We start from the raw sequence: 13,219 nt of genomic DNA, 5'->3' as shown, positions 1-13,219 counted from the left end.
GTGAGAGGTTTAGGTTACGGTGATGCAGAAGCACATCCAGGGTTGAGACATGGCATCAACAGTTTGGAGAGGTGAGGCCCTCCAGGACTTTGGTGCCTGCAGTTGGTCTGCTGTGAGAATATATAGGTGTTCCACTGTAAAACAAGGTTTTACAGTGTGTGGAGGATCACCTTGTTCTCTGTTGGGAGCAGGTTGCCACTGGGAGGCCTCACATGAGTCATGTTGGCCCAGTGTTATGGCTTGCATTATGTAGTGGAACAGACTATGAAATAGCATAATTAGGTCCACCTCAAAGAGCTGTACAATGTCAGTAATCAAGAAAGTCACTCTGATCAAGCAGGACCTCTTTCAGCCCTCTCACCAGCCCTAACAGTTACTGCAATCAGGTCTGTCTTGTACTCTATTGTACTTATAGTACAAAGAATGGACCAGAGACCAAGGTGTAAGGTTGACCGTTTACTCGGTATAACTTCAAGTCTGAACACTCGCGCATGCGCACTTATTACATGGCAAAACCTGCTCACTACATCTCCCCCTTTTAAACTGATACTTTCAGGATCTTTACAGAAAACTCAAATCATATATTAATAATGCCTAATGCTGATTTTACCAACAAGGCGGATAGCTAGCACCTTTAACATCTGTAAATATGAGCATAGGTAAACTAGTTAAATGAACTTCTTATTTTCTTTAACTCTCATATCTAGACACACATTTCACATCACACTTTCCTTTTTCTTTTTTTTTTTTAACATATCAACACAGTACATAACCTAACTGAGCGGCAGGGTGCACTGCCTCATCCTCTCTGTTGTGGTTTGGAGGTTATTCTGCTCCATGTAAACCTACAACACTAAACTACAAATTCAGTCTTTTCACAGGTTAGACTTCTCTGCCAACCCTGGTGTGTATGGCAGAGTGGGGCTGGCTTCCAGACGGTAAAGGCACCACTCTCAAATGAGAATGGTTTCTTCGGTGACTGCCTGTCGAGGTTTGGATCACGTATGAATGTGGTGTCCCTGCTGAACCAGAGACAACTCCTGTGTGTGGTACATTCCGTATCCAAACTCTCTGACCTGGCTGGAGTGGTGGTGTCTCCCGTGCTCTGTGTCGTCTGTTGTATCCTTCAGCCTGTTGTCTCTTAAGCTCCTGGTCTTTCGACTCAAAAGCTCTCAAGTCCGGCCATGCTGGTTTGAGCATGCTTGGACAGACTGGAAGAGGTGTTTGGATGTTGCGCCCCATCAGGAGCTACGCTGGTGATACTCAATGTGCAAAAGGAGTTGCTCTGTACGCCATAAGCGCTTTGTGAGGGTCCTCATTCTTCTGCAACAAGGATTTCACAGTCTTCACTGCACGTTCAGCTTCCCCATTGCTTTGTGAGTAACAGGGGCTACTGGTAACATGTTGAAAGTTGTAGTCCTTATCAAACACTGCGAACTCTGCGGCAGCAAACTGCGGTCCGTTGTCTGTGACAAGTGTATCTGGAACACCATGGCGGCTAAAGATGGCTTTTACTTTCTTAATCACAGCTGTTGCTGAAGTGCTTGTGAGCTCGGCAACCTCAATGTAACGGCGGTAGTAATCAATGACGACTAAATACTGACCCTTCTTCCACTCAAACAAGTCAGCTGCTAGCCTCTCCCATGGGCGTAATGGCAAGGGTGTGGTCATCAGAGGTTCTGTGGCATTTTGACTCTCTTTAGCACAAATTTCACACTGATATACCTTCTCTCTGATTCTTCTCTCTGTCAGCCCAGGCCACCACACTGCTTCATGGGCCCTGGCCATGCATTTCACCATGCCTTGGTGGCCCTGGTGTATTTTGTCCAAGATGTCCTGTTGCATGCCAGCTGGAATCAGTATTCTCCTTCCTTTTATCAACAGGCCATCCACCATCAACAGGTCGTGTCTGTATTGCCAAAAAGGCTTTAGCTGTGGCGCAGAACTGTTTCTTTCCCACCCTGTGTGGCTCAGGGAGGACAGCTGCTTACACACAGGATCTGCATCTTGTGCTCTTCGTATTTGTAGCAACTTCTCAGGTGAGGCTGGGAGTTGCTGAATTACCTCATTGATCTGAGCGGTCACGTCATTCTGGAGGGCAAGGTCTTCCTCTGTTGCAGTACACAGGAGCGGAGCTCTTGATAGAGCGTCAGCTGTAATAAGATTTTTCCCTGGTACATGTACAATTGGGTAGGAAAAAGGCATGAGTCTCAATCTGAAGCGCATAATACAAGGCGGGACGTCATCTAGCAGCCTTGAGCTTAGAAGACTGATTAATGGTTTGTCGTCGGTTCGCATCACAAAGTGAAGCAAGCCCAGGTGACAGCAAGGGCCTCCTTTTCAATTTGGGCATATCTGCGCTCTGTTTCAGTCATGCTGCGAGATATGAAAGTCACTGGCCTCCAGTCTCCAGATTCTTGAAGCTGAGACATGACCGCTCCTAATCCATAAGAGGATGCATCAGCTGAAACTCTGGTCTGTTTCTCTGGACCGTACTGGGCAAGGACAGTAGATGGGCTGAGCTCGTCTTTCACCTTTTTAAAAGGCAGACTTCTGCGCTGCTCCCCACATCCACATGTGGCTTTCAGGAGGTCTCTGATTGGCGCCGTGAGCTCTGCGAGATTAGGGTAAAACTTTCCCACATAGTTGACCATCCCCATGAAGCGTTTTATGTCGGCCACATCTTTGGGTGGCGGCATCTCTCTAATCGCCCTGATCTTCTCGGGATCTGCTCGTATGAACTGACAATGTGTCCGAGAAATTTGACCTGCTTTACTGCAAACTGACATTTGTCATTCAGAGTCAAGCCTCGCTGCTGCAGTCTTTGCAATACTTGATGCACTCTGTCATCATGCTCTTTGGGCGTAGCACCGTACACCAGGATGTCATCTGCATGACACAAAGTTCCCTCCAGGCCGTCAAGCATCTGTGTCATTCGCTTCTGAAAGTGTTCCGGTGCGGATGATATTCCAAAGGGAAGCCGATTAAAACAATAACGGCCTATTGGTGTGATGAAGGTAGTGAGTGGAGCTGAGTCTTTGTGCAAAGGCACCTGCCAAAAACCCGCAGTGGCATCTAGTTTGGAAAAAAATCCTAGCTCCGGCTAGCGTCTCGTCGACGGCTGGAAGAATATGTCGCTCCCTGCACACATTTTCGTTCAGGCGGGTTAGGTCGACACATATTCTAATTTTTCCATTAGGTTTTGGTACCACAACCATTCCAGAACACCACTCTGTAGCTTCCTCCATGGGTGAAATGACACCCATTTCCTCCATCCTTTTTAGCTCTTCTTGAACTTTTCCTCTTAAGGGCAATGGTACACGACGTGGCACAGAGAGGGCAAAGGGAGTGGCATTTTCTTTTAATTTAATTTTGTATTCTCCCTTTAGTTTACCTAAGCCACTGAAAACTCTACGATATTGCTATTTGTAGCTTACCTCAGCTGTTGTGATGGCTTGCACTGGGCTGAGCAGGCAGAGGACACTTTTGCTTGGCCGGTAAGCCAAGCAAAAGTGTCACTAAGCCTGGCACAACATACACCTGCTGCTTCACTACAGATCCATTGTGGCTAATATCTGCAGTAAAATGTCCCTTCGCCTTTATGGGAGTGTAACTTGGTCCACACAGTCTTTGTGTCATCGGTAACAGCTTTCCATGTCGCCTTTGCGATTACAAATGTGCCGGGATAGCTGTCACTGCAGCACCCGTGTCCAACTTGAACGTCATCTGAAGACCATTCACTGAGACCGACTTCTTCCAGAAGGTGTTGGATTTCGTACCATCCACTGTACCCAGGAACAATGTCTCCACACTTTTATTGAAGTCACTTTCCTTGATTTCCTCTACTCTCATTTTAGTTTTGCAGACAGCTGCGAAATGTCACCTTTTCTTACATTTCTTGCACTCAGCAGTGCGCGCGGTACATGCATTCAGTGTGTTTTCATGTGTTTTTCCACATCTGCCACATCCAGTATTTGCATAGTTTTGCACTGTTCTGTCCTTTGGTTTAAAACCACTTTTTACATGTGGAGAGTATTTCTGTTTGAACTTGAATCGAACTGCATCCATGTTTGCATCCGTGCTATCCATGCTACTCCGTCTTAATGCAGGGTGTTGCTTTTTAATCTCCTCACTTTGACGGATTTTTGTGATAGCTTTCACGAGAGTCAACTCAGAATCTAGCTGTAACTTCTCTGAAAGTCCATGGTCTCTGATACCTACGACAAGGCGGTCTCTGATCATCTCATCTCGGAGAATTCCATACTGGCAATGCTCAGCCAGTTTATGCATAGCAGTAATAAATGCTTCAACAGTCTCACCAGGCTCCTGGCAACGTTAGTTGAATTTAGCTCTTTCGTAGATCACATTATGCTTGGATATTAAATGTTTATCAAAAGCTAGCTGTATTTTATCTTGTACTCTTCCGACAGCGCGAACGTGTTAAGAACATCGGCCGTCATGTTTCCCATGATGTAAACTAGCGAGTTAACTTGATACTCTTCAGACTTCGTATTGAGTCCTGCAGCTAAGCGGAATCTTTCAAAACGTCGGATCCAATTAGGCCAACTACTATAGTATCCAAAGTCAAAAGCTTCTGGCGGACTTATTGAAAAAAGAGAATCTATCCTGGTTTACCTTTGAACGTTCCTCTCAAAACGTAGTGTAGCCGAGGGTTTATCTAGTTCCTATAATGTGAAATACGAACACGAGGATCGGTCGTTCAGCCAAATCGGCCACTTCTTTATTCTTGTCTTTTTCCTCTTTTACCACAAAACATTTCTCAACCTCTCTGCTTCCGTTTCCCCTTTCAAAATAAAACCCCCGAAAACACACTTGAACATAGATTTCATACAAAAGCTTACAGTAGTATCAACATAGCTCCACGTTAGCTTCTGCTAGCTCACTGGCGAAATCAAAAGTTATTTTTTTTCTTCACATAGTCCAACTGCCCGGAACATTCCGGTCACTCGCGTTGCATAGTTGCAATCATCTCAGGCGGGGACGACGACTTCTGACACCATGGCCGTGTCTACTACCGCGCACTTGCGCACTTCGAGCACTGACTTTCAGTGCTTAGTGCGCCACACTGACAAAACCAGCAGAATTCAGTGCACTGAAAGTACCCGGATGGCGCACTGCAAACGGTCAAAAAATGTAGTGTAAAGCGATGGACACTACTCGCACTGAACGGACGCCATCTTGGCTACGTAGCGGAAGAGGAGCCATTTCGCCAGCTTTTTATTAATTTATTTATATCCTCCTGCCGCGATTGTGGAGGTGTCGCAGTTTCCACGTAGGTTGGAGAAAGGCGAACACAAGGGACAAAACTAGGGTAAGAAGTGCGTTCATTTTGTCAGTTTTAGTTTCGCGGGTATCGCGAGCAGATTTGGGGACGTCACTTCAGGCTTAATTTTCGCGGGTGCTGCGAACAGATTTGCGTCCGTCACTTCCGCCAATTGGATAACGTGAGTGTTCCATTTGATACAGCGCTTATCAGCGACACAGTGCACTACATATGTTAGTGCTGTGTGATAGTGCACTTTATTCTAGTGTACTTCGTAAAGTGTTCGGTAGTAGACACGGCCACGTCTTGTACTCTATTGTACTTTTATTGCAAAGAATGGACCAGAGACCAAGGTGTAAGGTTAACCATTTACTCTGTATAACTTCAAGTCTGAACACTCGCGCATGCGCACTCATTACATGGCAAAACCTGCTCACTACAAGGTCGACACTACTACGTTTATACTATATAAGTGTAGTGTTGAGAGTTTAAGTCCTATTCTAAATACAGTCGTCCCTCGCTATGAAGCGGTTCACCTTTCGCGGACTCGCAGATTTTTTTTTTGTTGTTTTTTTTTTTACTGCGTACAGTATGAACGCGCATTGCGTTCTGCGCCCTCATTAAGCTAAGGGGCTGTACTGTACACCCTTGTCAATCAATCTCCTCCGTGCAGTGTCTCCTGTACAGTACAGAATACGTCCGGATAAAAAGTCAGCGGAGCGGCTCCCGGACAAAGAGGCACGGTCAGAGGACCTCGTAGATTGATCATTAAAATTAAATTTGTTAAACATGTTCAGGCTTATTTTTTTAAATCCGTGAAACGTTGAGAGTGTTTAAATAAGAGAGAAATGTGAGAAAATGTTAATGCCTGTCTGAGAAAAGTGTATAAATGTGTGTGGTTAGGGGTTTTACGGCCTTAAAACATGAATAATAATGTTAAAAAACAAAGCTGACTTCTTCACGGATTTTGTCTATCGAGGGTTATTTTTGGAACGTATCCCCCGCGATAAACAAGGGACCACTGTATGTGTGTGTGATTGTAAATGTGCAATGTTAATTGGATCTGATGCTTTGTGACAGACATAAAGTTGATCTTGTATCTAGATGCAGTAGCACTGTCCTCTCACCTGTCCGTCTCTGCTGATCTGGACCTTCTTGTTGTCGTTCCACGGGTTGAGGATGTGTTGGGAGCACTGGAAGGGAAGACTCTCCTTGTGGATCCACTCTACGCTGAATACCCCTCCGAGTCCCATGAAGCCCCAGTCCTGGCAGCTCTCCTGACTAATGACTGATGTCATGCGGGCGTAGCCCTATGAAAAAGACAAAAAGAAGCGCTACTGTTTTTTTTTTTGAAGATCTATATTGACAGTGGGATTAAGATTGAACTCTGATAATAGAAACTGAACTACATGCAGCATTGGTCAGACTGTTACCTGAAAGTGCCCAGAGCCCTGAACAGAGAAGATGAGGATGATTGCGCTATTCTCCAGGAAGGCCTTGGCGAGTTTGGTCTCATTGCTTGGTGTGGTGGACCAGATACCTTTCTGCTGAGAAATGTCTATATTCCTCACATTGCTGCTCTTCATGATGAAGTACCGCACTGAAGATGAGGCCAGCTGGGGAGACGGTGGCCTCTGCTGGAAGAAAACAACAGCATAGCTAAGTTGACAAAGAATGATTTATCGATGAGACAGGTCCTACAAAAATAAAAATGTCCATCGAAAACTGAAGACTCTACGGGTGATACGAGATGCCCTACAAAAGATTCACCACAACATCATCAAGTGGTTTATGAAGTGGTGAGTTCAGAATATTCCATGATAATGCTTACTTTAAATGGACAAGCACAATGAGGGTCGTTTACTCAGCTGACAACAAACCGATGTTTTCAGTTTAGGGAGATGCTGATCATGTTGATAATGTTGAAGTTAAGCAGATGAGCTCCAATAAAAAAGTCACCTGATGCTTAGGTCTTGAAGCAATGGAGCACAGAAGAAGGTGAAGTGAAAGCGGCAGAGTTTAAAGTACAGGTTGAATGGTTATTGTGCTGGGGCGAACCGTGTAGCAGCAGACAAACCCTTAGTAAAGGGTAACCACTGATTTCACATCAGCATGTGTTCCCATGTGTTGGGGATATTGTGCTGGGGTCATCAATCATAAGATCACCAGTTTAAACCCTGGCTTCGTTAGTCCATGTTGACTGGGCATGAATGTTAGAGTCCTGATGGGCCCCTGCCATTAGTTTTTCTCTGTTATGTTGATAATTCTGTAAACAAAGGTCATGTGTACAGAATGAACAACATAAAAGAAAAACACATCACAAAAAAACAGGGATTCATTCTTCTCCAATTGTGCCTAACTTCAGGTATGGAATTAATCTGCAGATGCTCCACTTCTAAAGGAGACCAAACTTTCATGATTGTTGGTAAACTCACTCACTCACACACTCACACACAATACCTTTCCTGAGGAGGAAGAACAGGGGCTGTAAGAGGGACTGTCCAAGGTCACAGAGCAGGAAGAGCTACTGGAGGAGTGAGGCTCCTCAGAAAGCTGCTTGATAGGCAGTGAGGCCTCCTCTCTGTGGTGGGCTTTCCCCTGTAGAAGGCTCCAGGTTGCTGGCATCCTACGAGACCTGATGAAATTGGTAAAATAGAATGTAAATATGAAAGCAAAATATTAATTATTATTAATATTGTTAAAATATAACTATAATAATGAATAATTATTATCAAACACCTGTTTATTAAGCTAAAACACAAAGAGCGATAGAGCCATCATATGAAAACAGGCTTGTATTAGAGCGCAACATTTATTTTGGATTTCTACAGTTTTATACTGTATATGTTGTATCATAAGATGTCTTCCTGTTCTGGTCTGATTAATTCCAATTTGCTTCTATAGATTTTTTTCCAGGCAGCCTCCCTTAATAAAAATCACATCTAACAACATGAAAGTCTTGGAGCAGGTGTTCATGGCCCTCCTCAGACCTCATGTGAGGCTCTGTGTCTGAATAGGTTCTGAGCAGCAGAATAGCTCATTTCTTCCTCAACCTTTTTACCACTGACTTTCATCTCTTAGTGCCACCATCTGCCGAACTTGTCAGATCTCGGCAATTGTGCATCAGCTGTGGAGAAGGGGTGTAGAGACATGGCGGGCTGCTTTGTAGAGAGGTTAACGAAAAAAGTTGATGAGGTGCAGATTGGGGGATCGTAACCACAGGTGGTATTAAGAGTATAGAGACCTCAGATCAGACCTTTACTCTAAAAAGGAAAAGGTACGTGGGCATTTTATGGTAGTTATTTGACGTGACTTTGATGCAATTAGATGCAAAAAGGAACTACAGGCTGCTTGGATTTCTAGTCTCCGCCTCTGGGTAGTCGGGGGGCGTGCTCTCGATGGAGCTCAGAAACAGAACTCCCTTGTTCTCTTAGCTTGGATTCTCGACAGGAAAAAAAGCATTTGTGTTTTGACTGACTCAGATGTTCAAACATATTTAATTGAGCCACAGTATACAGCCAAAAATAATGCAGCAGACAGAGGATAAGGCTGCGGCTGCGTTCGCCAAGAAAGAGGACATGATCTGCAGGGAACCTCTGGGTGCCAGAAGTTGCAAGGCATCCTAGTACAGGAAAACTCTGCTTTCTGAGTCAATGGAGAGGCAATGCAGAATTGCTTCAGAATGTGAGAATGTGTGTGGTCTTATCTCTGTTTTTTCTGCTCTTTTTACAGCACTGCCAGGGAGGACAGTAGCATGTAAATATCTTTAAAGACCACTATACATCACATCCTTCATACTTGTCATTGTTGGTGTTAGAGGGTAGTTGGGGGTTGGTCTTGGAGCTTTTCATTGAAGCCTGGGGCCCATCCTCTGATGACATGGGCCGGGGCCGCTGGCCGATTCCTGTGGGCTGCTGCAGACCTGCTCCCTGCTCCTCTGCTGCAAGCACCTGAAGAACATCATGGTAACTGGTAAATTAACTTAACTTGCTTTTCTCGTCTTCGCCCACTCAAAGCACTTTTTACATTACATGTCAGTCACACTCACTCACTCACTCACACATGCACACACTAAGCATTCATACCTATTCATACACTGATGGCAGAGGCTTTGGGAGCAATTTGGGGTTAGGTGTCTTGCCCAAGGACACATAGACATGGAGATTGAACCCCAGTTCTTCTGATTGAGGGACGACCCATTCAGTTTAAGCTCCAGTCATTTACCTGTACCCTAGTTCCCATACTGCAAATACCAGAGCCAAAGGCATTATATGCACATATCAGTTATTTTTTAAATAAAGATGGAGATCAAGACACCCCACCTCATGAATGAAGTGCACACGCTAACATGTCAAGTCAACATGAGCTATCCATCGATAGATTGACTCTCAATCGTCAAACAAGTGAATTATGTAACTCCATGTAATTTTGGCTTTGCAAAGGGCATGGAGATCAGAGTTTGAACTAGGGTCCAATGCTAGATAGATATTCTCAAATGTAATGACTATTACAACTGTAAACAGCCACAATACGCTAAAATAAGAGGACGACAACTTGTCTGAGGCTGCTCATACAATATATGTTACACCTACATACACTAGCATTGGTCTACATTGGTGTCGTTAAGTGAAAGTAAGAGGAAGGAAAGAGAATGTAACATACAGAAACCAGGGTCCGGATGATGGCGTCGTCTTGTTGAGACCAAGGCTTCGAAGGACAACGGATCCTTTTGATGAACAAATTTTGCCACTTCTGCCTCAGTTCAAACACTAGTCCTGCAGCCTGAAATCATGATACATAACATGAGATGAAATGGCAAGTAAAAAGGAACCAATTTAGTACAAAGAGGCAGGGCGGAAAACAAACAAAAAGCAACAGCGGAGAAAGTGAAACCAATATCAATATTGCCTACTTTATACAGATGTCTCAGAGGCACGGCAGGAGAGTGCATGCCCAAGCAGCCTGGACAGATTTCAGTTTAATAAAAACAATGTGAACCGCTATATTAGTGTGTTGCCCTTATTGTGCAGTGGGAGACCCACGGTGGTAACAGAGTAGTGTTACAGTACTTTCTTGTCTTCAGACCACTCAAAAGGCTTTACACTACATTCAGTCAGTCACATGGGATTCAGTGGAGTAAATTGTTTTGCCCAAGGACACGTCAACATAGACTTTAGGAGCTGGGGGGAAAAAATGTAATTTATTTTTAAATTTAAATGTATTTTATCATTCTACATTAAGTAGAATTTACTGACAATACAAACTCACAAAAACGAAATTATCTGGAAAATTAATCTAAACGAGGAATTGATTAAAGGTGGATCCATGGCTTTGGGGGCGACTGTCGCACTGTGTCATCCTTCAATCAGAGGATCGACGGTTCGATTCCCGGCTCCGCTAGTTCAAGTCGATGTGTCCTTGGACGAGACATTTAACTCCAGATTGCTCTAGCAAGCTGTACCTGCAGTGTGTGAATGTGTATGAATGTTAAGCTGATGGTCAGGCGGAACCTAGCATGGTAGCCCCTCAAATCAGTGTGTGAATGGTTGAATGATGACATGTAGTGTTAAGAGCTTTAAGTGTTCGGAGGACTAGAAAAGAGGTATACAAGTAGAGTCCACTTAACATTTAAATGTACTGAATCATTCTTAAATATAAGCAAGGCAAACGTTATTGTATGTGCTCCAATAGAAATACAAATGTGTTTGTTATAAATTAATGGTCAGGTTTTTGAAAGCGTGCAATCCACCAGATTCATAGGGTACACATTGATGATTTGTTCAACTTTAGTGTGGTTGGCAGGGGTCAACAAAGTATGGAATTAAATGAAACACTATGCAAATGTCTTTATCTGTGTCTGCTTTTTTCAAATATTTTGTTCTAAAGCTAAATTGATTTGGATGATCACAAGTTCAGAAGTAAACTACTCTTAAATGTTGGGGCAAAGACAGAAAACATACAGGTTCCTGTATGTTTCCACAGGTTAGACTATTCATTCTGTAGTCAAATTATGAAATATGTTTCTAGAGAAAGCATGATTGAAGTTTTTACAGAAAAAAATATTAAAATGAGACACCTAAATTCTTAGATTAAGAGGGTTCTCAACACAAGCTTTAGCAGTGTGCAGCTGAACCAGTTGCCTCTTAGCTCGAGGACAGCAAACCACCAAGAAAAACATAGGCATGCTGATAATTTGATAACTTTAAGTTATGTGAAATCAAGTGCAGCAGCACGCATGCGGTCTACCAACTGAAGCGTCCCTGTGTCAAGTGTTGAAATGTTGGTCTGTTTTACACAATTAAAAGCTGCAAATCAATTAGTCGGCTCCAGGCCTTTTCTACCGATGAAGTTAAGGATTACAGCTTCCAGAGACTGCTGCGGAGTTCTTTGTGCACTCTCAACATTTCTGTTTCCTCTTTCTATCTCGGAACATCCAGCCTTTCATCTCAAGGCAGTCAATTGGGCTAGTTTGTCTGCTGAGGTCAGCAGACGAGTACGGCTAAGTGCTGTCCACACATAAGAATTTGAAGGCCCTTCGATAGCATTTACAGTAGATAGAAAGTGAAATGGGCTAAGAATAGACCCTTGAGGCAGATCAGAGATGTCATTACCAGCTGCTACTGATAAACAGAATAAAAAACAACCGAGAGCAGAGTCAAATAGATTCTCAACACTTGCAATAACCATCTTGGGATCCTGTGTGTAATGGAAGGTTGAGCTCAGTCAAAACATTTCCATTTCCTATTTCCTAAAACTGGCGTCAAAGTATTTACATTTACAGCTTTTGAATTTCACTGCTGAGGCACAAAGTAGACATTGATTTGTTTTGAGAGGCGACAAACCAAAAGGTTTTAGACCACTGAAATAGAACACAATGCAAAAGTTGTCGTATGAAGAAAAATCACATCACCATTCATTAACTAAGAAAAAGGTGGAACGTTCAATGTCGAAGGCAATCGTCCCTTACCTCCTTGTCCAATTGAAAGATGAGCCAGTCATCTATCCTCATCTCGGCTAGGTCCTCTGTCTCACTGTCACTGATGTCACCCGGACTGTCTGAAAGAAAGAGCATGGAGACAAAGACTGAATCTGCACATGCAGGCTTCTAAATCAACATAAAACGCTCAGGATCAGAACAAGCTTTATTGGCAAAGTATGCATACAAATACAAGGAAGATGATTGTCTGAATGATCTTTGATGCCAATATCTTGAAGAAGATTTCTACTAATGTATGTTATTGAGTTTTAGTAGATAGAGAACAAAGCGCTGAAACTGAAACAGACAAATGATCCCTTTAAGCAACAGTTGAATGACAAGAAAGAAATCAGCAGTCATTGGTAAAAGAAATCGGAAGCTTTGATTAAAACAGAAACAGCTCCCTGGCTTAGACTAAAAGGTGTTAAGGTGACTTAAGTGTATTTCAATACTGTACTTTACAGTATTGAAATTTTTACAGTATTATACATATTTTGACTGACAGAGACTTAAAAGAATATTCATAAAGAAAAAAGTCATGACGTTTGTTTGTTTACCAGTAGCTTTCTGTGCAGCAGGTTCCTGCAGGGCAGAGCTAGGAAGTTTGGCACACCCTCCAAATATGGCCACAGTGATGGCAGTCATCATGGAGCAACAGCGGACACTGGCCATCCTGTGGCCTCGGCTCATCTCGTCGTAGATCAACCAGTCTGTGGGAAGGGCTTGGGCGGATTTAGCTGTGCTGTTCTAGACACACACACACACACACACACACACACACACACACACACACACACACACACACACACACACACACACACACACACACACACACACACACACACACACACACACACACACACACACACACACACACACACACACACACACACAGTAAGAAGCAGAACTGGTGGTTATTTCCATGGTGGATCGTGGAAACGGTGACTAGTTTTACGGCA

General features: G+C 43.6%; 1 protein-coding gene across 3 annotated transcripts in view; it reads right to left on the bottom strand.

Annotated features, from left to right (window-relative positions):
- Nucleotides 1-13,219, bottom strand: part of ythdc2 (YTH domain containing 2) — a 34,207-nt gene that overhangs the window by 1,340 nt on the left and 19,648 nt on the right. For 2 of the 3 annotated variants that reach the window (XM_068574488.1, XM_068574489.1), the window contains exons 25-31: nucleotides 12,818-13,007; nucleotides 12,252-12,340; nucleotides 9,947-10,066; nucleotides 9,083-9,234; nucleotides 7,745-7,919; nucleotides 6,718-6,921; nucleotides 6,412-6,594 (exon numbers count right to left, since the gene is read on the bottom strand). In XM_068574488.1, coding sequence (XP_068430589.1) covers nucleotides 6,412-6,594; nucleotides 6,718-6,921; nucleotides 7,745-7,919; nucleotides 9,083-9,234; nucleotides 9,947-10,066; nucleotides 12,252-12,340; nucleotides 12,818-13,007 — 1,113 coding nt within the window. The remainder of the gene's footprint in view (nucleotides 1-6,411; nucleotides 6,595-6,717; nucleotides 6,922-7,744; nucleotides 7,920-9,082; nucleotides 9,235-9,946; nucleotides 10,067-12,251; nucleotides 12,341-12,817; nucleotides 13,008-13,219) is intronic. The other variant, XM_068574490.1, reaches the window with a different exon arrangement.

The sequence above is a fragment of the Clinocottus analis genome, unplaced genomic scaffold (genome assembly GCF_023055335.1).
Source record: "Clinocottus analis isolate CAN_PGR_092001 unplaced genomic scaffold, fCliAna1.0.p SCAF_13, whole genome shotgun sequence".
Classification (NCBI taxonomy): Eukaryota; Metazoa; Chordata; class Actinopteri; order Perciformes; family Cottidae; genus Clinocottus; species Clinocottus analis.
This window is presented reverse-complemented; position numbering and strand designations above follow the sequence as displayed.